Source organism: Orbicella franksi, chromosome 11 (assembly GCF_964199315.1).
Source record: "Orbicella franksi chromosome 11, jaOrbFran1.1, whole genome shotgun sequence".
In the NCBI taxonomy this organism is placed as follows: Eukaryota; Metazoa; Cnidaria; class Anthozoa; order Scleractinia; family Merulinidae; genus Orbicella; species Orbicella franksi.
Window position 1 is genome coordinate 21642440 of NC_138155.1, and position 24860 is coordinate 21667299.

A 24860-nucleotide genomic window follows, 5' to 3' on the forward strand; every position below is an offset into this window, starting at 1 on the left:
TCAGCAGACTATCGGTTGAAAGCAACAAGTCTGATAAGATTGCAGTCTTGAGGATGTCGCTGTGCTACACCACACCTTAGTAACAGCTCAATGTAAGGTGGCCAGTGAGCATCCTTAATTCTTAAGTATGGGTCATGTGGTCTACTGTACGACATGTTCATCAGGTCCTGTTAAGACAGAAATATTATTCTAAAAGAGGCAAAGGGAGAGCTACACGACATTAACCTTGAGAGTATGTCCAAATATTCTGACCACGTGTAGTATTTTCTTCCTCTGCAGAGGTAGAAAATTGAAGTTGGTATCAGAAAAAACAAATGTTGGGTAGCAGGGATGGGCTTGAGGGTTGGGGTGTTAACTGTTATAAGCACTGTTTGGGAAGAACGTAGAAAAATGCTTGGAAGTAAATGCTTTAAATCAGGAACAAAATTGGTACAGAAAACTAGAAATATCATAAGTACATTACCAAACATATCGCAAACTTTGCACAAACTTTTGCAAAGATTGGAAGATGGCCCAAATTTTCAGGCAACATTTATGACTACATAGTATTTCTCACTGTCCTCACCCTTGTTTCAAACAATAACAAAGATACTGTAAACTGCCACTTATAAGCCCCCACTCTTATAACCTTAACTACCCTGGTTATAGGCCTGTCTAACTGTAAACCAAAAAATACATATGGGTTATTGACCAAGTGTGAGGTCAAGATGGCTGGATATTGGCCAAGTTCTTTTTTCGCGTGTTTATGGACCAAGACGGAGTCAAGGTCCTTAAACTCACAAAAAAAGAAGAGGCCAATATCCAGCGATCTTGACCGAATAAGCTTGGTCATTAAAGGATTTATTATATGGCTTTCGGGGAAATCTTTTCTTCCAGGACACAGTAGGTGGTCCATCTTGCCCGCTCGGGTAGCCAATCACAGTGCAGGATTTGATTCATCTTGCCTGCTCATGGAGCTGGCCATAAAATAAATCTGGTTATAAGCCCCCTCTAGGTTTCCTTGTTTTGAGTTTGTTTTATTACATATGATGTTTAAAAGCTTAATTAAAACCAGTAAATGAAAAACCTTTTTCAGTCAACACAGCTATAGCTCATTTTGAAAATTATTTTATTCCAGATTTTAGTCCCCTCAGATATAAGCCCCTCCGTTTATAAGGCCTTCTAAAGCCCTTACAAAGTTGAATAAAACCGGGGATTACAAACCTCAGTTTATGGTACTGTAAATGTATCACAAACAATATTGCTTGCCTGCTCTTCGTTGGCAATTTCAAGTTCTCAAAACAGGCCCAGTTGTTTTTGTACTCAGGCAGTTTGTTATTTGGCATGGCAATGAGTTCTACGTGATCCTAACTACAACAACAGTGCAAGCAAAGGTGAAGCTTCTTTCATCTTTGTGCTTGAAGTTCACAAATCATTTGAATGGGCTTAATTTAACCTGGGTTGATTTTGTAGATCATGGAATTCAGTGCAATGCATCTGATACAGGGGAGGAAACAGAAAATCTGGTCAAATGGGTAGACAATGTACTAGTGTCCTGACATAGGATGTATGCATAACTTGGATAATTCAACATGAAGTACTTGCCTCTGTCAGCTGTTGTAGTGAAATGTACCTGATGTCTGGATTTAAAGGTGCTCTTGCTAGATTCTAAAAGAAATGGGTATGGAGAAAAGCTATTATGGAGAAATGCAATATTATAAACCATTTTACGTTCAAGATTTGGGTGCAGTTCCTAATTTGATGCAGTTCAGTTTCCCTTTCGTATGTGTAGGTATGGCTAGATTGGTTGTCAATTTTAAAAACTGCCAAGAAAACTTACCTTGTTTCCTTTCATGTCAGCAGCTGATGGGAGAGGAAAGTTTGAGGACAAGAAGGAGCCCTAAAAATAATGTTAAAGCAATATTCAGTTATCAATGTGTGGTTCCAGAAAATATCCATACCCTCTCAAAGGTGCTTATTTATGCCCTATGACCCACTTGGCATATAAAGGACAGATGACCCCAAGGAGGGTTATTGGAAATTTCAAGGGGGAGGGGGTCTCGAGAGCCAAAACTATTTATAGGAAAGTATGAATCAAACCTGGAATTTCTGGGTGGGGGGGGGGGGGGGTTCAAGCCCCCAAAAATGTCCAGGAATGGAGGGGTATGGATATTTCCTGGGACAAGACAGTAAATAAACTTAACCACACAGACAGACAAACGGACTGAAAAGCAATACACAAAATAATAATACCGACCAGTTTCTTCATTGTCTGGATGAGATAAACATCTGCAGCTTTCTTTTGTCTTTCAAGATCCTTTATCTGACTGAAAGAGAGTTAATTCAAGTATGAATACCTGTTCAATTCTAGCCTGTGGACGCAGACAGACTTCTGGCTTTTGTTTCATGTTGCCATGAAACAAATCTAGAAATCTGTCTGTGTTGCAATTGGCAGGCTAGTTCTTCTCTGAATGTGCATATAGCAGAGTATACCTGTACTTATCTAAATGAATTATTTGGAGGCTGGGTTTCTTGTAATAATTATTTTGTCTTCCTTCACAGTTTCTTTCCCCAGAGGCTTCCTCCCTAAAGACCACTGCTTCTGAGTTCTAATTCAGTCTTGGTACAATACTAAGTCTGTGTCAGACCAGCAGCCCATACAGCCCAAGTTTCTTCTGGTTTCTGTAGCTTCCAACTCTATGTAGGAGTATTTCTGCTCTCCCCTGGATGGAGCAAGGCACTGTCAGAGTAAAGTGTGTTGCCTAAGAACACAAAGCAACTGACTCCGGCCAGGGCTCGAACCCGGACCTCTCAATCTAGAATCTAATGCCTAGCTACAGGTGTATTTCTGATGTAGCTTTTCTCTCTAAACACTAAAAACATATACTTGTCATCAGCAAACTACACACACTTTTTACATTAAGTCCAGAATCTCTAAACTCTTTACCTTGTTACTTCTTTCACATTTTCTTTCTCTTGCTCTAGGCTATCAATTTTTATCCGAAGAGCATTGCTGACTTCCCTGTGTTGCTTGACAATCTCTTCTTCCCTGTGTGTCAAAAGAACATTCTATTTAAGGTGGCTGGCAACAGTTTCCAGCACTTTCCAGCACTTACTGTAGACTTGCTGGGAGCACACTGTGGTCATTTTCCTTGAAACATCAGATTACCATAGCAGTTCAGTATAACCTGTCAAAAAGACCTTTTACATCTGCACCAAGCAATAATAATTTTTTAAAAGAAAATCTCCCTTAGTGATCAAGCTACATGTTCATTTTGAGTAATCAACTATATATTGCATGTCATATATTAAATTATATATTGCAAAAAATTTATAAATTTCTTACCTTTTTAGTTCATCTTCCACTTCTTTACGCTGCCCTTTGACAACACCCAGTGTCTCCTCCAACTGTCTAACACTGGTCAGCAGCTACATTTGGCAAGGTAACATGACAACAAAAAACATTTTTAATTATTACTGCATTTTATCATGCTGATGGTGCAAGAATGCTGTTGAAGTAATTTCAAGCTGCATAATTGCCTCTTATTGCTTATGTTACATGTATGTCCACCACAAAAAACCTCATTATTGGAAAGAAGAAAATGAAATTCACTGGCACAATGAGCTAGTAGATTTCAATTTTTTTCAGGACTGCCTTCATAATGCAGTCAAGTACTGCTTAAAAATGCTGTACATTGAAAAAATGTTAAAATTTAACAAATAACGGAACTGGAAAGTCTCAACAAAGATTGTACAACAAGCTGAATTCATCAGTTTAAGCTATTAAAGTCAGCAATAACACTATGTTAAAAAATGTTACCTGGCTTTTCAGGTGGGTTTTGGTGTATTCAGGATTGGTTGACGTCACTGGTAATGAAAAACAAATTGCACAAGTTAAGGAAAGTTTTCTAACAATTCTTTTCTTTTAATGCACCATTTAATACTAAAAACCAAATCAGGTAAGTTGACGGAGGAAGTCCTACAGTTGGACTCTGCAAATTCGCACTTGGTTATTTCAAACTACCTGTTATTTCAAACTCAAAACCATTTCCTTTGATTTACCCTTCAGTCATTTACTATCAGTTTTTTTCCTTCCATTTCCCCTTAAAGTTCGAAATAGCAGCCGGGTTTGACTGTACATGTATCAGTAGCACTCACACAGCACTCCAAGCCCTGGGTTCTCGCCTTTTGATGACCTCCTTCTGTAAAATGGTCGCCACAGCGGCGCAGGAAAAACCTAGGTCCGATTGCCCGGGGCAAGTAAGTTTTACTCTTGGGCAAGTGAAAATGGAAGATCAATGATCCAGTGAGAAAGTGAAATTAGCCTCAGTAGTCTTGTTAGTGATAATTTCCAGTCAAAAACAATTACAAAACTTCAGACTGCAAGATGAGCAAAACAATGAGTTGAAAGCATGGATTTTGTTGAACAGTCTTAACTACTGTTTATGAAAGTAAATAAAACAATTCAAAAAAGAAATTTGGCTTGGTAATTGTTCCACAAAAACCCTTGTTGTTGAGCAGTTATCCTTTTGTACAATGTACTGCTCTAGTAGACCAAATTAGCAACCTGTTCATAAAATTTAGTTGTCATGGTCACCAAAAAGGACACAGCTTGGTGTACTGTCAAATAACAGATGAAAACACAGAGTTTGCGCATGGTTGAGACAGTCACAAAACACACTCCAATGTCCACTGGGAACTGACAGACACAATAACTGAGTACCAAGGGTATCTAATCAATGACATCCATGACATCAATGAGTAATCAATAGGCAATTGATGGGTAATCAGTTGATTAGTCATTGATTTTTGCCGATGATCAATGAGTAATTGATGAGTAATTGATAGGCCACAAAATCTTTAGTCATTGATTAGTCATTGATTGCATCGATTAGTCATTGATTGCATTGATTAGTCAATGATTTCATTTACTCGTTGATATAATCTTGTGCGTAATTATCGAATATGAACAAAATAACAACAACTGACTCAATTAAAACATATTTTTTATTTATTTATTTATTTATTTATTTATTTATTTACTTATTCTTTCTCACGTTTGGTACTTATACATTCGAAGCACCAGAAGACATGTTGCTTGCATCTCCATCATTATCTCTGGCCCATTGCCATTTGTTGTTGAACCAAACCTTCACAGTTGCCACATCAAGGTTGATTAGCTTAGCAAATTCTCCCATCACCCCTTGACTTTCTTTAGACAATGCCTGAAGGGCCGTGAACAAAGACATGAACAAAGCAAGGAAAGCGACATAGCCTGCAAATATACCCGTCCACCTTTATGTATTTGATTATGATGGTTCTTCGCTAAGACAAAGCAGTTTTATTTTCTTGACAAACGTTTGCTGCAAGAAATATATAACGACATAGTCGATTCCTGTGCTTATTAGTGTCACTTTCAGACTGGTTACTGTTCAGCTATTTTGTTAATTAATAAATAAAGTGAAATTTTACAAATCTGTATTTACGGTTACTGATCTACATGTCTCAACATGCTGATACATTGTTTGGCCTTTAGCGTAGGTGTTATTACACTATACATAAACAGGAACGCCTGTGAAAAAAGCCCAACACTTAAAAACACAGATAAAAGAATAACCAAAATATCGGTATCGGTCCAAAAAAGCAAGAAATTTGTAATATTAGAGCAGGATGATAGTTGATGTGTAATCAATGGGTAATCGATGAGTAATCAATAGGTCATCAAAGAGTAATTAATAATATCAATGGCTAATCAATGTCATCAATGCCATTGATGAGTAATCAATAGGCCACAAAATTATTGGGTTTCGATTACCCATCGATTACTCATTGATCAAAGCTAATAATCAATGAATAATCGGTTGATTACCCATCGACTGCTCATTGATTATTCATTGATGTCATTGATCATAGATTAGATACCCCTGGTGAGTTAAATGACTGACATATTGACCACACTATTCCTATATACAGGGTCATGATCTAAAAATGGAATGAAAAGGGTTTTATTACTCCTCGCGCATGCATGTATAAACAGGTCCCAGCCTACCACTGTGTATAAGCCTTCAGGGCTTGCATGTACGTATTCATTACATGTAAATACACTTTTTATCGCTCAGTAGGTGACAATCTCAGTAGGGCAACTACGTGTAAGGGCAAGTTAAGGCAGCTGTATGCATCTTAAAATACCCTGTGGCCATAAGAACAGCAGATGGTGAAAGTTTTAAAATAATAGAATAAATGACTGGCAGTCAGACTTAAAACAATGTAAAAGAACATTACAATTATGAGCCCACAAGTACATGTAAGGTTGAACCTGGGTCAGCTGCACAGCAGACGCTAATTATATCATGACCACTGAGCCACAGAGGCCGGCTACAACTTTGCAGAATAAAATAAAAATAATAAAATAATTTAACATGACAAAACCGATCAGCGGATCCATATCAGTAAATGCTGGCATAAACAAGTGATCAGTAAATAAAAGATACATGATGCTGGTTAGATCGTTATACAAACTAAAAATCAAATACAACGTTGAAATAAGAGGAATACCTACACACTGCATTTTTGTTGTGTCTTATCAAAGTCAACTAAGAATTTAAAAGTTTTAGTTTTAAAAGTTCTCAGGGTATTGCAGGGGTGGAGTTGTTAGGGAGATTGTTCCATTCCTTTCTAGCAGTGTATTAGAATTTGGCTTGGCCCATAACCGTTTTGGTTCTCGGGAGATGAAGATCCCTACTGTGTCTCAGGGCCTTACCATGGACTTTGGATCCCAATAAAAACTATCCTTACATCAACCTTGCATAATTAATTATGATCATTCACAAGTACGTGTATAAATTTGTTACAAAAAGTTACAACACTTCTTGGTGTTAAATACATATTTTGACAGTAACTTCTGTCATCATCAGTTACAACTTAGAGTGAATTTGAATATCATTGAATGAGTCAATATACATTCAAGTTCTAAAGAATAGCTGTTACCTAGTAGAATAACTTACTTAACATAAATAAAATACAATAAGGGAAACTCTAGTTGTAATAAATGATGACAGAAGTTACTGTTGAAACATGTATTTAAAACTGAAAAGCATTATCCTTTTTTTAAATTTACCTGTATTCACGAGTAGCCTGCTGGTAACAAGACATATGTATATCGTGTTACTGTCATTGTTATTTTTTTAATGCTAACTGCAAACAGGTTAACCGGAGTTATATTCAGGCTGAACGCAATGCTATTCACAGACAGGCTAACCGGAGTGCTATTTAGGCTATAACCAGGATGTACAGTAATTATAACTCAGCCTAACCTATTAAAAAAAGTCTGGACTACCAGACATTTTGTCTTTTTAAAACCTTGACCAACTACCAGTCATTAAGACACTTGGTACTATAAAATAAGTGTGTCAACCCACCCTGAAGTCCTTGGTTTTCCAATGCTAAAAGTTCTGTTTGAAGTTTTTTCTCTTTCACTTTTAAGACTCGTTCAAGGACCTGTACAGATGTATCAAAGAATTAAACCACTGATGGAACTTAACTGTACATGTCTCTATTACCTTGACTTACACAGTGCACATAGATGTGTATTTTAATACACATTTACCACCATTAAAAGGATGTTGGCACTAAAATATTTGAATTTTTTTTTTTCCTAACTTATACATTGTCAAGATATTAAGTTCCTTAAATGTCACAGATGCAACAAAAAATATGGGGTTCCCAACTTTATTTCAGAGATAAAGTCAGTGGAAAAAATGTCCTGATTTGCTCTCCAGGGCCCAGTTCTTCAAAACTGCGATTAGCGCTAATTGGGGATTAAATTGCTTGACCGACGATTAAAATTTAATCTACAATTAGATTTGCGTTGCTCAGAGCCCGATTAGTGCTAATCAAACTCTAATCAGCGGGTTAAATTTAATATACCTCCGTAGGAGGATAAACTCCCTAATCTGCCGATTAAACTTAAAGAAAAATGTCCAGCTTGTTGTTTCATCTCCCTCTCATTGGACAAATGTTATCGATATAATCATAACATACTCGCTTATAGAGAGCAAAAAGCTTCAGACTCGTTAGAGATTTGGGGGAGTGTCCATTGAATACATCACAAACCTCATAGAGGCGGATTTATGGAGAAAAACGAAGCATGGCCATGCTCTTCCACCAATACACCAAAGTGCTGCTAGCACTAAGATTTTATGCTAGTGGCAACTTCTTTCAAGTTATCGGCGATACAGTTCGAGTAAACAAGGCCGCAGTTTTACGGGCAGTTTATTCATCGGGGGAACCATTTGAAAACAAAAGTTTCGCGCAATTCTATGACGTGAAATAGCGTAAGAATACATTATAATCAATTAAAATAATCCGCTTAATCACGGATTAGTTAATTGGCCGATTAATCTCCTTTTGAACTGTTTTCTAACCCCAGATTAGCAAACCCATGATTAGGAAATTTGATCAACAATTAGGTTTAATTGGAGGTTAGTTTAATCGCCGGTTTGAACAACCAGGCCCAGGGTTTTTGGTTAAAAATATCTGAGGTAACCTTAATCTTGTCACATTCAGTGGGCCTGTTACCTCAATAATTTCAAATGTTGTTATACTTTGTTTCAAAATTTAACCCTTAAAGATCATTTAAAACTACAATAATTTATTGTAGAGCTAATTGAAGAGCCCAAAAGATCTAGAGGTCAAGCAGATGTTGCAGGAGCAAAAGTTTCAGACTACTGATGTAGAGCTTTTTCTCAGTTTTGATCTTTCAAAAGAAAACTACATGTAAGGGTCACCAAACAAACAAGGTTTTTAACAGGAGGGCATCAGGATGTAACATGCGGGCAGAAAATCCAATACAAGGGAAATAATGCATACTATAACAAGCAAATTTGTGTTGTTTTTTTTGACTTAAAATACATGTAAGCTCAACTTTAACAAAAAGTGAGTACCATATAAAATATTGATGAAGCAGCCGGGCAAAGTTCTGTTCACAGCCGGTCAATTTGCCTGGTGCCTAGCCCTTAATAAGACCCCTGAATTCACACATACATGTGTTAGTAGCAGCGGCCACTGTGTCGCTAGGCGTAGCACTATTATTGTTCGATTCAGAACTTAATGAGTATGAATCTTGGTGTGGCATGTGGATTGTGTCCGTCTACAATAAGGGCACACATGCACAAACAATTAACACAAACTTCCTCAAGGTCAACAAACCTGAGGGAACAGTTCACAGAGACTTATTAAACAGTGGTCACCAAATATTCAACATGGTTAAATGCACGTAAAGGTTTAGCAGCGGCCAATACAAGTTGTTGCACTATTGTTGCTCATTTCAAAATGTTGTGTGTTTGATGCTTGACGTGGTGCATGGAACATGTAGTAATTTGGATGCATATTGCCAAGCAATTAGCACAAACTTCCTCAAGGTCAACACCCCTTGAGGGAACACTTCTCAGAGACTTACTAAAAAAGTGGTCGCCAAATCTCCAAGATGGCTAAATCCACACAAAGTTGTAGCAGTGGCTACTAGCACTATTGTTCAGTTCATAAGGAAATGTGTTCAATGCTTGACGTGGCTTGTGGATTTATGTATTCTAGTAGTGAGAAAGCACATGTTTAAACAATTAGCATGAACTTCCTTAAGGTCACCCACACAAGGGTACAATTCTCGGAAATTTATTAAACCTAAGTGAATCTTTCTCAAGTGCAATATCTCAGACTGAGATAAATCCCTTCTAGGTCTGGTTTCAAGGATCCTGTGATCTACTCTATGATCGTCACATGTACTTAGTTATTTTACATGCAGGGACCACACTATTAAGTTTTTGACAGAAATTGGTAGTCCGCAGTGAGAGGCTTGACACAGAGTGGCACACAGCATATGCAGACGTGAGATACATGCATTTGAACAAATCTGTAATACAGAAGGTAAAAATACTTACTTTCTTTTCTTATTATTTACTTAACCTTTTAGATGGGAAAAGGTTAACACTGCATTTCAGATCTGAGACTAGAAATGGGTAATTCACAAGGAGAGGTTTAACACCAAGCAGCACGCAGCATATAGGGGCGTGAGATATTTGAACAAATATGTAACACGGAAGGTAAATATCCAATTTGTTGTGTTAAATTTGTTACTGAATAACCTTTTTAGATAGGTAATGCTAACACTGCATTTTAGATTTTAAAGTTTTAACAAAACAAATTAAAGAGGTAATTAAATGCAAATCGAGACTGAGAACATTCATGGGGGTCAGGTTACTACATGTATGACTGAAGTTCACCATTTCTGTCAGTAGTGAAAAAAAAAATTAAAAGGATAAAAAAGAGCCGCTGGGGTATCCTACATGTCATTAATTTTTAGTATAGAGTCACTACTTCAAAAATAACTGAAAAGGCTGAGTTTACTTTGATGTTCCTGCACATCCAGCTTGATATTGGAGTAAAACAACGCAACTGTACATTTGTGTACATCTAAGTGATAATTAATAATTAATTACACCAAAAAAAACATTATTTCTTAATTAACTGTTTGTTAAAATGACTCACCCTTGAAGCATCAAACTCTTCTTCATCCAAGCGAGACGTATTATTATTTGTAGAGCTAGCATCGAGACAAGTGTGGGTCTGCAATGAAACAGAGCACAAAACATAGATCAAATAATTCTAAGCACTTGCCCAAATGTTTTGTGCCTTCTTTGGGGTAAAGAAAGGGTGGCTTGCTTAGATGGTAAGCACTTTTAAAATTCAGTTTCAAATCATACATATACTGTAGCTGCAGCATTTTTCTGGTCACAATAAAAATATTATTTTGAAAATTTTCACTGTCATCAAAAAATGCCTGCACGTATAGTTTTATTTTTGGTAATGCACTAGTGCCAATTTGTTTGACAAGCGACCATGTGATTGCCAGCTGCTGAATACGTATCAAAAAATGACAAAAAAAAATCCAATGATTAATGTGCAATTTTGGTACAAACTGTATTGTGTTTTGAGATACGTGCATCACAGATTATTTCAGTTCAGTTTGATTTATTCTCTGTTTGTTGACCAGATACTTACATTATTTTATTCTTCGCACACTTTAATCTTTGAACATTTTAATCAAGCTTAATTCACAAAAAAGCAATGTAGTATTGTTGCCTCAATAATATTTAGTTTAAATATTTCACAAATGAAAATACAACACAAATGCAAAACAGATGAATATGAAATACAACACCATTGCCCGGTTCTTGCTGAACTTACACTGTTCAACTCTTGCCAAAGGTTTTCACAATCATTCCTCAACTGTGCCTCAGCTGGAATACGTTCAACAGAGATCTGTGCACGTTCTTCAATACCTTTGGTGGTATCTTGATCGTCCAAAGAAGTGCTAACATCAAAACGTAAGGAACGCCGTGCATCTTTAACAGTCTTTGAAAAAACAGTACATAAAATACGTGTAATTAATATAATAATATAATTAATATAATATTACTTCTTACATGGTGAATTCAAACCTCTTCAAAGGGGAATTTGTCTATTGAATATTCCAATTGATCATTTTCCAAAAATAGCTATAAAATCTCAGATCTTTGATACCTTAATAAGTAGATATTATAGATACTGAGCTTATTTCGTAGACATGTGAGAACAGAGACCAAAATTGCCAGAGCAAATGTCATTAGTCATTTGTTTAAAATAAAATAATACAGCTATAAAAGTGCTGACTAACTGGGTAGACCATTTTAGTGTTGAAGAAAATTGGATCCCTTTGAGAGCTGTTACATGATACAGTTTGAATTCTTCACATACTGACTGGCTAAGATGCTTAAAGTGGCACCAGGTAAGTGTTATTGCTGAGGGTAAATCATGTTTACAACATAAAAAACTGTGATTTACTATTTTGTGCAAATTAAATTTCTATCATTACATGTAGCATATAAAGACATCAGAGCAATGTTACACTTATCATGATAGAATTGTGAAAAAGTACTGTATATACTTAAGGACCAAACCCAAGTTTATTCATTTTTCTAGTAGTCAACAACTATATCTCCTTGATAGAAATTACAAACCTAAAAAGAGTTCTCCTACTTCACCTCAATTGCCAATAATTATCTCAAAATACAAAACTTATTTTGCTAGACAAGAAATGTATGGGTTTACACGCACGTTTTTACTGTACATAGTGCAAACACAAGTCAAGTTTTATAGGACAAAAGTTGGAAATTCAGTGGTAGACGTACTGTAACAGATCAAATATTACATTACAAGTGTATTATTATCGTTTTAATTTTATACTTCTTAAATTATATTATTAACTGTGCTATTGAGAAAACTTTCTTGGGCTAGTGAAAATGATTTTACTTTTACCGATTTTATTTGCACCCAGCCAGTGCCATATTATTATTTTTGAACACTTTTGAATTTCTTTTGCTTTCAAAACTATTCATTATTATCATAGGAAGAACTTTAAAGACCTCACAGAGCACGTTGCTAACAAATAATCATGGGAATATCTCATGAAAATTTTTCATGCCCCGGCAACTAAACATCTATAATCCTAAAATAACTTGTCCAAACTGGTACTTGAAGGGATGTATGAAACATTAAAGGACCCTATGGTCAGCCTCCCCCATTTCTGTTGCCATCAAAATCATTGATATTGCATGGTGAAACGAAATCTTAGTATTTTACTGTAAGTTGTGTTCCTGAAAGTATGTTTAATTATCTTAAGTAGTTTCACAGTGATTTCCTTTATTTCACCATGCTCCAAATAAAATTTCACAGCCAAACTCTCGCATGTAAACAAAAACAAAGGTGTGGCTGACTAAGGCCCTTTAAGAAGAATTTCTATGTTGACGTCAGGGCCAAAAGGGTTAAAGATAATCATAATTCTCTCAACTAATACTATAGTGAATGTGCACAGACCATCAAGGAGAATTTGCATGTACATCAACAACACCCCTTACCAGTTGATCTGAGGTGTTTCCGGACATACTGAGTGCAAATTCTGAGGAAATAAAAACACAACATGGCAAAATGAAAAAAAGGCACTATGTGTGTTAGAGTCAGTTAGGATACTTGTGTCTGTAAGGGTTACTACTTGCAATTAGTATGGCGAGCTAACCACTGTCGCGTGAGTGATATCTAGGTTAACCTATGTACTATTAATTTGAGCGAACGATAAATCCGGACACTAGTAAGGCTAACCATAGTGCTGTTTTGTCATTTTGCAATTACATGCTTTGTACATGCATAAAGCAAAATGTTGTTTGGCTACAGAAATAATCTAACAAATAATTCACAAGCTGTGCACTTTGGTGTTTGTACAAGGAAAAGTGTATTTAGTTCCTCCCCCAATTACTTGGCTCCCTTCCACTTTTAATTAATATATTTATGTTTTAGTTGATGTGTTGAATCCTTGCATCATTAGCTATCCCATACCCTGACACCATGCCCTCTGTTTGCAAATGCCACCATTTTTGGGCAGTGTTTTTAACTGTATCTGGTTTTGGTGAAAACAATGAGAATTTTATATCAAACCACTGGGGAAGACAGGCGAGAATGCATCAACGGAAATGAATCAGCGAAAAATGTATTGATACCATAAACACAATAGTGGGGATAGAGGCTTAATCCATGAAAGCTAGGAAAACAAAGCCCTTATTTCGCTGTGACAATATGACTCAGCTAACTGAATAATTTGCCAGAACTTGTTTGGGCAAGCCCAACTTTTTGTGTCACATGAAATCTTAAATCTTGACCATCTTTTGTTTTATTTTTATTTTATGACTTTTTCTGCACTGTCTTATGTTACGCTGAAGAAGATGCATGTCATCCAAAGTAGCGTAGTTTTACAGTTCAGTAGCATGTGTATACTATGGCAGAAACATTAAGTAACATTTCTTACTTTCTTACTGAAAGGGATGTACATTTGTACATGCCGCTCAGCAAAAACAGACCATAGTTTTAGCCATAGTTTTAGTAAGCAGAGTGACTGATAACCAAATTTCACAGATGTCCATGGATTTACACGAAAAAGTTAATTTACACGTAGTATTGAACATCAAATACATCAGTTGGCCCAAAGGATTAATTCTAGATACATGCATAAGTTATATCATTGCACCTGAGTTGCTGATAAACAATGGAATTAAATGGTGGGACTTCTCAGTACAAACAAATGTCATTTTAATTTGAGAATTGCAGGCTCTTCACTCTTGCAACACTGCATATGATATTTCAATGGAAAGATTCCAGCATATTTCATTGGCTTGCTTTCATATGTCATAAACAATACATGTAGAAATATTCAATGCGCTAATATTAAATTAAAGTTACCACTTGCACATGCCCCAAGCCCTATGAAAGGACCCTTCTATGCCAAACCCATCAGAGTCAAAACATAACATTTCGTTGGTTTTCATGTGATGTTGTCATACTGCAAAATAAAAATTATTTAAGCCTTCTGAGGTTTTAGTTTCGTTAGATATAATACTCTCTAAGAACTTACAAAGTTTTATCTCAACAGGGCTCATTGTTTTGCAATAGAGCACTTTTGAATTTTCAAGCATTTGCGTTTCTTGATGTCAAATGGCAGCCTGAGAAGGCTGTGGTATAAATAAAAAGACAACTTGTCTTTAAAATTTTTGCTAACTGATCGGTCATTTCATTGGATGAAGTACATGTATAAATTTCAATGTGTTGAAGCCCTAAGGTAATAAAGTTTAATGGCAAAACTCAACGACAGATGTTTTTGACAGTTATTTAAGAGTCACCAATGTTTGTACCCCTCTAAGAGACACCAACACGGTGTCTCCACGCAAAGCTCTGTAAATTTGGTAGTCTGTCACTGCTACCCTCAGCGAAAAAAAAAAAAAAAATCAAACAGGCCCATCTGTGTTTTACTGTTGTTAAATAGTGTTCAAGGTAATTGACTTTTCCAGGAATGTGTGGAAAATGACCTGATTGGTTGATCGATCATTCGCAGTTTAATGAAGTGTGGTATGTTTGTAAATTGTTGAACTCAACACTTTGCATTTTATCAGTCACGCTGACAAACATCTCAAGCGTTGGCTGCAGAGAACACAATGGAAATTTTCTTCACTTTGAGACTGAGATAGAGATTTAGAATTTTGCAGTGGAAATGCCAGATTAATCAGCTAAACAGCATTTCAAGGCAACATTTCATGGCTCAGCAAATTATTTTGTGAGTTGTCTAATTTTAACCTGTGAACATTCAAAGGTCATGAACTGCTTCATACAAAGATCACATGTAGAGAGTGAGTTCCTTTGCTGTCTCTACCTGTCACGTCAGCCGTTGTGACACTGAAGTAATCGTTTGATGCCTGGATAATTTATGCAAGGGGCACGATTATCAACGGCAACACACAGATGCCCTCTACGATTTTTCTTTCAGGGAGGGCAGCCATGACACAGGCTGGAAATTTGGGTGAGGTACCTTACCAAATAATGCACATAATAAAAACAGCATAGACCTAAATCTCAATTGGTAAGGTTGTTTATATGTCAAGTATCAATCACACCTCAGATTCCTGACTTAATATACGGAATGGTTACCACGCATGTTTATTTTTGATAGCATGACAGTGAAAACCAGTAACTGAAACTGCCAGCCACTTGTACACTGGATACATGTCTTACAAGCAAAACAAATAACGATTTTCGATCTTTAGACAAAAAAGAACAGATCAGATTTATATCTGATGGTAAGTTGTGCTTGCAAGTCAAGGAAGTAATTTTCCAAGACATTTCGAAAAATAGGCAGGAAACCAAAGAAAACAAATAAAGCTTAGAAATTGATATTAAGCTTAACACCGGCTATATAAGCTCGATGAGGAAAGTTACTTATTTTCAAGACGCGAATATGATTTGATTGTTGGTCTGTATCCAAGCTAGAAATTGCATGAACATTTTATCGAAAATTTCACCTGATTGCCGTTAAATCTTTGATGTTTATTTCTGATCTTTGTTGGGCGCCATGTTGTTTTGAAATGGCGGGAAATTGTCATCGTCCAAGCCACAAGCTTTCTTCGAACAGTTAAGGCTTACCTTGGGTAAATTGAGCCTGACTAAGATAAAATAAGGTTACTTACCTTCACGTTCGATGTACAAACAGCGATCTCCTAGAAAACACGGCCAAAATTTGATCTTTCGTCATTGGATCACTTGTGCTTTCGAACAAGGCGCCTCCAAACCTCCGATATTGACAAGTCCAGGCAAGCTCTTTGCGCGCGTAATCATAGCATGTCACGTGATGTAAACGTGAGTGACATTACTCTATGAATGAACTAATTTTGTCATGTAGATTGTCATCATTAGCCAATCAAATCCGTTAAATTGGTGTTGATATGGCAACTCGCGTAAAAAAATTGAAAGGACAATGGCGTCGGTTACGGTGTAGTAAAGATTTTTCTGCGTTCGCGGCTGGCGGTAGTGAAGGTTTTGATTTTCCCGCAATCTGGACGAGAAACACAGCAGAATCCCCACTTCCCGTGGAAATTTTCACAGATCGTTTGCAATTGCGCTTTTTCCTGGCACCTTTTGCGAAAAATTCGAGGTAAGTGTGAAAATTTTCATTCAATTGCATGAGCTGCTCGATGTTTTGTAGGGCAGCTCGAAGATCCAGACCGCACAATATCCTAAAGATCCGAGCTCGCATGCGATCAGTTTTTTTCCACTTTTGGTGTTCTCCTGATGTGAAAATCGAAATCGAAATGTTATTTTTCACTTTGTGGATTGAACGTTCGATGATGTAACCATGTCTGGGCGCAGTACAACAAGACCGGTGCCAGTAATGGAAAGTAACAATAGTACAATAGTTTTATATCGTAAACAAGTGACTGAAAGACAGCTTCGATCCTTGCTACTGCTCGTTTTGAAAACTCACATGCTTCGTGAATGAAAAGATTGTTCGTTTATTGCCTTGAAATGTTAGATTCGGAAACTTTGTTCGGGGATTCCCCCAGGACGTGACGACTTTTAACTGAAAAGGTTTCCTTCGTGAAATCGGCGCGATCTTGTTTTGCCTTCCGCAGGCCGAAAATGGTTGACGCAACACTCGTTTGCAAATAGGAAGCAACGCTAAGACTGAAGCAAAGCGGATAATCTCGCACGTAGATGTTTTGAAGTGTTTTGCGTAGTGAAAATTTCATTTACCTTCTTGCGTTGCATCAGATGGTTTGCGATAAGAAAGCCGACCGCTCAATGACATTCCTTTACACAATGCTTAACCGCAAGATATGCCCAGACAAGACTTTTATTGCAAAATCAACTCATAAATCCTCAGTGAAGGTCATTTCAGAGATTAGGTTCAAAAGATCTGCTAAATTTTATTTGAGTTCTTTGTGAAATTATTCGTTTTTGTTTCATTCCGTCGCCCTGATGTCGAGGAAACAAGGTTTATCTGCGAGAAGAAGAAACAGTGAACGGATATTTTGAATGTTATTGTGATGCAAATTTATCGATCAGGTGAGGTTAACTCTATTGTTCATTGTTTTGCAGTTCAAAACAATAAGCTCTTTCACGATAAGAAAAGAGCCCCCGCGCAACCGGAAAATGACAATTTTCAACCGATTTCTGTCAAAACATACAACCCTGTTAAAGTTTCTGCAGAAAACAAACAGTCACGGGGGAGGAAATGAGAATTACGCGATGCATTTTTCAGCCTCTCTCAGGAAAATTTATAGTTCTAATGAAGCAACCAGTGATCGCTTCATCGATCGATTAACAGAGTTATTTTTCTAAATAGTGATTCGATTTGACAGCTCTCATATAAACAGAGTGTGTACCAAGCTGATACTATTCGGCGGTTTGGAAGTAACCTTTCGAATCAGTATCGTGCAATCCTTTCGTCATAATAGTTCGTTAATCATTTTACACAAAAGGTCAGCTCGCTTTTCGCCGGAAATCTTAGAAGCGGAGTAATAACGGCTTTTATTTCACACCTGACAAATTAACGTACAGCTGGGGTTTAAAAAATGATCTAATGCAGAGAAGATTAGGTTACCGTCGTACAGCACAGATGTGATTTGAAATTTCTGCTAGGCAATGTCTTAAATGACGACTCTGGTAATGATTGCATATACCGAGTGTCCCAGTAAAACCACTAATTAATAGTCAGTTATGTTAACGAGTCGGATTCCATCCAGGTAGAAATTTATAGGTTAAATGAAAACGAAAATGAAACTCGCTTGATTTCGCCTTGGATTTCCGAGTGCATTGAAATAATTCATTATGTCTTTCTCTTAGGATATGCCTGATAAAATGATTTCATGTCCAAGGTTGTATCTAGTAACAAGCAAACCGGGGCACTGGCCTCAATCATTTTTTGTTGTTTTTGTTATTTATAAGTCTCATAAACACCTTAAGGAAAGAATTCAACCATGGACATTGCCACAATTATAATTTTTTCATGGACATTGCCTAAGTCATAATTCTTTTACGGCTTTGGCCCTGATGTCGAATGCACATGCTGTAGTTGGAATTACACTGTTTCTCTTGATCTCTCTGCCCGCCATTTAAATGGAATTGTAGGATGTAATATGCTATATTTTAGTGTTTAATGGTGGCTTAGATAAAGCTGATAAAGTCTACAACAAAGTTTGAAAAAGTCTTCAAAGTGGTTACGTGCCCCGCTGTATTTGTAAACTCAAAGCTTCGAGTCCAAAACATCGGTTTTGTGATACTTTTGAATCTAAGTAATGACAGCCTCGTTCATTCCGCGAAGGAGGGCCTGAATAAAAATTTCAGTTTTCAGTGAATTTTCGTTCGCACAATTTCTGTTCCACGTCTTTCATTGTATTAAACTGACCAAGAATTCAAGATCTGAACTTGTTTTATAAATCAGTACAGCTCTCTTCAGTCCTTAATTCGAAAAGTTTTATATTAAAAATTGCTATAGTGGTGTTCAGAGTTCCAATTCTTGCAGAATAATAGTTGTAATTCAAAGCGGCTTTTAGTTTTACTTCTGGCAAACTTTGGTGTTATCCCTGTGTTGTAAATAGATTATTTCTATTGCTCTCAACGTCCTTTTGCCAAGTATTGCTTTATATATCCTAAAAAAGAGCAAACATTGCAATAATGCAAAACGAGTGTAATGTTTATTAAACATCCGTTCGGTAAGGATCAACTCGCTTCAACACAAACTCAACAATGACAACACAATTTGAAGTTTGTTTCAACTGAAGTAGGACTTTTTTAGTTAGCTTTTCAGTGATGTGCATGGTCGGCTATTAAATAGCTAGGCACTTGCTTTCAACCTGTAGGCGCCGGGAAAGAAAATTGGTTGCTAGTTTCAATAATAAGAAAACAGTTTTCGGCCAGTATGACGCCCAATTCGGCGTTTGTTTGTTCAAGGAATTGACATATTTTCGCATATATTAGGCTGTTTGAATTATTGTAGACATGAAGTCTGATGTTCTAATTTTATCGACAGTTAAGACTTCTGAGTGGTTGAAAACTTTATCATGTCGCGAGAGTCGCTTCAATTCTTTGCCTGGTTTGTCACTAAAAGGACAAAAAAATTGCAAACCCTTTCTCGTTTTCTCGGCGTAGTTTTCGCTTCTCTCCGCAGCCTATAATCAAATAAGTTCATTTAAAGTACTTCCTACAATGCAAACCTACATGGGCGTGGGACTTGTACAACTCGGTAAAATTTTCTCACAGGAATATTCACCCTTCCGGTACGACAACTAATGAAATTGACAGGTTGTATATGCTTCAGTGCTTTAAAAACCTTGAATGAATCGGTTATTTGTTTCATTTCAGACAAAGAGCTATTCATGTAAAATTTCACAGAATATTGATGATGGTGAAACATGTACTTTGTATATACCGAGTCTGAAAGGAAGAGAAAATGTTGTTCTTTCTTGTTATTTGGAATTGAGAGGCGTAACAAGGAAAAATGAAGAAGTAAAATTCTGTTTATTCTATCTAAAACTTAAGTTCGAGTTTGCTTAGTTCGCAACGGGGTGGTTTTCAAGCGTTCAGAAAATCGGAACTGTGCTCGCATGCTCTCGAAAGTACTCTTTAAAACTCATAAAATATGGAATGGCATCTGTAGTTTTGAGTGTTAACCTGAAAGTGCCACGGTCCCTTTACTGTGAATAGCTGGGTTTTACTTGAAGTCGGAAAACATGATTATCTTTGCACGACTTTCCTGTATTTAGACAGGCTGAATATTGTTTTCATCTCAGTGGTTTGAATTATTTCTTTGTCCGGCAATTCAAGTGCTTGTCGCACTTCAAATGTGATTGACGCTCAACTGATCGAAACGACAAAGAAGTTGTACGATATAGAATTAAATAATTTGTCAGTTCAGGGAAACAAAGCAAATTAACCTTTTCATTTTCTTGAGAGAGACAGTTTCGGCTGTCATTCTATGGAACGTATAAAACAATCTTCCAAATGTACTGAGGGAGGAATAATATATTTTGAATAATTTTGATACGATATTTCTGGGAATTTTTATAGGAGTCCATTCAAGCTGAAATAATTTCGGTACAAACTTCAGTGATGTATAAAATATCGGCCGCCTATGGAAAACAGGAACTTATTTAGCACTCTCAAGAGAAAATGAGGGGTATAGACACGAAAGGATTATCGTTAAATGGAAAAGTTTCTTTTGAACTTTAAAAGCGGTGTTTCAACAACAACAATCGTGATACAAGTGACAATAAGTCTTTATATGGAACACGTATGGACTTTATGAATGCACGCTTTGAGAAAATTTGTAGTCCTCTCGCAGTGATCGGGAAAATCATTTGCCCAGGCAGCACATTTTTAGAAATCAGATTTTCCAGAAATTAGTTGTCCTTGGATTTCGCTAATCAACCTAAGACCGGGCCAAACTTTCCGCTATCACCTTTTAACCGGTGTATTTGATCGCGGAAAAAGGCAGGAATCGCAGGTAACTTAAATATTTTGACCACATTTTCTACAGAAATCAGTACCTAGATTATTTCGTTAATGAAGATTCGGTTTCAATTGCTCGGGGTTTTACACTCTGTTTGCGCTAGTTTATGCAGTGAATGCTTTCATTTCGAAAACCGCAAACCTGAAAAGGCTGCGAATAGACATTTTCAAATGTTTCATCTTTCCGCACCAGCATACAAATTTCTTTCCAAAAGTTTTTAAAGTTCTTTGCAATCTTAAATTGACAGTGAAAATTGAAATTGCGTGAGAAAATTCTCTTGAGTACAAATTGCCTGATAAAGCTTACACTGCTATGGATACGCATGAAAAATCCTACAATGTTAATTGCCCCCGCAGGAAGTTTTTATTTGGAACAATAGGCTGGTTGCGTAAGAAAGTTTACAGTGGTCTGATCAGACTTGTTCCGATGTTGCTTCGCTTCGAGAAACGTGATTCGCTGAGTAGACTTGGTGCACTTTGCCATGCCAAGTTATCTGTTAGTGTCTTATCTCTTGAGTAGTTTTCTTTGTTGCTTGATCGAGTGGTAATTTCACGAAGATCTCCGTCACGGATCCCAAAGTGAAACAATCTGCAAGTCGAGGTTTGAATCAGTTGAGTATTTTCGTGTACTTTGTAGGTAGTTTTCAGTTTGTATGTTTTGATAAGCTCTGCCAGTAGCGCTTTGTATCGGTTTTTCTTTGAAACAACTTGCCGGTATTTTTAATGGTTTTTTTTCGTGGTTTTGTCGGCTTCCTTCAAAATTATACTTTCACGCTTGGCGATTCGAGAACATTTTTGCTTTAGCACAGTGCCATCTTCCGAGAAGTCTCTTGCAAAGTTTGCAAGCCGTGTCAGTTAGACAATTTAGTTTACGAGTGTTACACAGTCTTTACCCGGCCGGCACTACGAAATTTTTAAGAACTCATCCGCCACCACTTGAATGTCGAACTGTGAGTCAGGCTTAGGGGCTGCCGCAGGTTAAATTCTTTAGGAATTTGTCGAAATATAAGCGATCATTCAACCTTCCACTCAGGAAGTGAAATTAAAAGTGCCTGGTCAGCATTAAATTTAAATGACTTTCAATATAGCTGTAAGGAATGTGTCGAATCAACATAAAATGATGTTAAGCGAATACAAACTGGAACCCATTGAATGTGAAGAAAGGTTTCCTTGTAGAACTGAGAAATAGACAAATGTTTTTCCAGATCTGTCACGGAGTTTGAGACTTTCAAGCTTTCATTTAGCTTACATAATTTAAACAAGTTTAGTCAAAGGATAGTAGAATTATATAAACAATTGCTGTGTTCTCTAAACTAAAAGTTGCACTCAGTGAGGAATATATTGCTTATTTTTATTTTTATTTTTTTTTTAATCACTGCTTGGACTTGTTTCGATTTCGGCGGCGTATCGGCTGAATTTTCAAGGTCTCTGCACGGGTTTTAGCCGACTGGCTATGAAATTCGATCAAAGGTCGACACTACCGCCAGACCGGTAGATCAGTTACCCCGTCTCTCAAAACCTCGCGCACGCATCGATTCAGTCTCTTCTATATTTAGCAGACCACAAAATCAGAATTCCTTAACGAAGATCGATTGAACGGGGTTTAAATCCCATGTCAAACTGTTTGTCGAAACTGTACATACAGTCTGTGTTTACTTAAATTTGAGAAATTCACGGAAATTTGAACAGCTTTTCCGCCCGATTTAAGCGTCCAATACTGGATAACAGTTTTGTCAACCTGTACACGTTTTTCACGTATGTTTATTTAACATTAAGAAATGTTCCAGAATTTGCTAAAATGATATATTCGTTTCCACTAATTTTAACCTATTTCGTTTAATCCTAAGGGTTTCTCGGCACCAAATGTAATCCCTATTGTATTTCCGCCCGGCTCAAGTCTGCCAAAAGATTTAATTCTTCAAATTCTGCTGCGAAAGGATGGAAAGTTCCTTTAGAATTCCGCAATTAAAGCATGTGATTATTAGAACAAGTCATAGCCCATTTCTCAGACCATCTTCGCCGGGTGGCCTTAAGACTACAAAACCGGCACTTTGGTGTCATTTGGTTTCATCATACCCAAGGGCACTGTCGTCAGTTGCAATTATAAATAGGTAATCTTCCTTTTTATTTCAGATATTTAGATCGGGCCTGGTTAGATATATCACCCGCCAATGCAACCGTTCAAAGAGCGACAAATTAAACCGTACCGCTGTAGAAACTGCCAGAAGTCGTTCAAGAGCTCGAATGGCTTAAAGTACCATTTGGATAAAGTGCATTCTAACGAAGCGAACAGGATGGAGCTGGGGAACACCGGTGAAATGGAGGGTAAGTTAAGAATAATTTTCACGCAGTTTCCCTTCCATGTAAACAAGCCTTTGCTTGGTGAGAGCAACTTCCGATATGTGTTTTGAGTAAAAATAGTGTACTAGACAAATTGTTGCTTTGTTAAACAAGAAAAGAAATAGCTGTTTAATGGAATTGCCAGACGTTACCCGTTAGGTAATGTACGTTAAAATTCAACAGAAACTAGTGCTTTTAATCTAGTTAAGCATCTTCCTTCGTGTTTTTTTGTCGTCTGTTTTTTTTTTTTTTTTTTTTTTTTTTTTGCTAGAAAGAACTTTTCAACACTTTGATTTTATTGTTGAGTACCTTGTAAAACATTTGATTACATAGCTGTTGATACATACATCTTTCGCGTTTAAAAAAAACTAAAATCCTCGTCGACATCTATGTTGATCGAAGTTGTGTTTGACCGAGAATGAACTTCTTCCTGCCTTCGGCACCATTTTTGTTTTTTTCTTATGGTGTACATGTATGAAATGTTTGGGATTCTCTCTTTTGTTTTTTCACTTTTTTCATTCCACCGTACAGGTGACTCTTTTCGCGGCGTAAATGTATTGTTGGAGAAACAGGCTGATTTGTCGCAGCTTGCCAGACAGTCGATAATAGCTTTGTAATAGACTCGTTTTGATGTGTTAAGGCTGAATAACTTGAAAACTGAATAACCGAAAATTCTGGGGCTAGAAATTTGCTACTGGCGAAGTTATTGAAACTTATTGACAAACCAAGTTTCAAGTTTGTATAAACGAGATCTGTGCTCTTAGCCTTACTAGAACACGTGTCAAATTCTGTTTACACGTCGACAAGCATTCCTGATCTGTATTTTGACTCGCCCTAAGGCAGGCCAAATTACTGCACGACTTATAAATAATATACGGACTAATTATAGAACGCTTTCGAGTGATATAACGTGCAATATCCCACTTGTGACTTGTATTTTCTCGGTAGACCTTTAGGCGAGTCTGTATACCGAGAAAATACAAGTCACAAGTGGGAAGTTCCATGGTATACCACGAGAGAGTGTTGCATAACTGTTTACACCACGCCATAGAAAATACAGTGGTCAAAACAATCAATATGCACAACACAAGGTCGGATGTGATACCGTCGAATGCAATGCTTCCGAGAGGCATGCGATCGAATATCCCACGGGTCACTTGCATGTTTTTGGTGTGCACACGGGAAGATACACGTGAAAATTGGGATATTACGTGCTTTACCAAGAGCCACCGTTGCATAACTATTTTAAACCATGCCACAGAAACTTCAGAGGCCAACAAAACCAATACAGCGAACGATAAAGATTGGTTGTATACTTCACACTTGGTGTTTTCATGACAAGTGCTAAACGTTATTTGTCTCTGATTTCACTCTCTTTTTTTAGTTGAAAATAAAGTTACGTGTAGCTCTGAGCTTATTAATTTGATATTAGATATCGTTGATCAAATCTTAGAAAGAAAAAAAAAATGAATTAAGCCGCATAGAGTTTTTAACAAACTTATCATTTAAAGGAATTTAAGCTCTGTGCTCGCCATGTTGATTTATTTTGTCTCCTGCTGATTATACCACAACAAATGGTAATTGGCCATCCTGAAATGTCAAATAACCCATTAGCTTTTTGTTAA

The 24860-nt window shown here is 36.9% G+C and overlaps 2 protein-coding genes across 6 annotated transcripts in view; one reads left to right on the top strand and one right to left on the bottom strand.

Annotated features, from left to right (window-relative positions):
* Positions 1–24860, bottom strand: part of LOC145503424 (centromere protein K-like) — a 27047-nt gene continuing 2187 nt past the window's right edge. Inside the window, exons 1-12 of one of the 2 annotated variants that reach the window (XM_081482889.1) lie at positions 16077–16248; positions 12930–12970; positions 11221–11388; positions 10522–10599; positions 7398–7476; positions 3800–3846; positions 3326–3408; positions 2927–3028; positions 2237–2306; positions 1820–1879; positions 1585–1647; positions 1–167 (exon numbers count right to left, since the gene is read on the bottom strand). In XM_081482889.1, coding sequence (XP_081339015.1) covers positions 9–167; positions 1585–1647; positions 1820–1879; positions 2237–2306; positions 2927–3028; positions 3326–3408; positions 3800–3846; positions 7398–7476; positions 10522–10599; positions 11221–11388; positions 12930–12956 — 936 coding nt within the window. In that variant the 5' untranslated portion in view covers positions 12957–12970; positions 16077–16248 and the 3' untranslated portion in view covers positions 1–8. Of the gene's footprint in view, positions 168–1584; positions 1648–1819; positions 1880–2236; positions 2307–2926; positions 3029–3325; positions 3409–3799; positions 3847–7397; positions 7477–10521; positions 10600–11220; positions 11389–12929; positions 12971–16076; positions 16249–24860 lie in introns of those variants that run through there. The other variant, XM_081482888.1, reaches the window with a different exon arrangement.
* LOC145503422 (HMG box-containing protein 1-like) overlaps positions 16306–24860 on the top strand; it is a 20785-nt gene continuing 12230 nt past the window's right edge. Inside the window, exons 1-2 of one of the 4 annotated variants that reach the window (XM_081482886.1) lie at positions 16306–17451; positions 23029–23220. In XM_081482886.1, the coding sequence (XP_081339012.1) occupies positions 23067–23220 (154 nt within the window). In that variant the 5' untranslated portion in view covers positions 16306–17451; positions 23029–23066. Of the gene's footprint in view, positions 17452–21145; positions 21507–22595; positions 23221–24860 lie in introns of those variants that run through there. The other 3 variants (XM_081482885.1, XM_081482884.1, XM_081482887.1) reach the window with 3 other exon arrangements.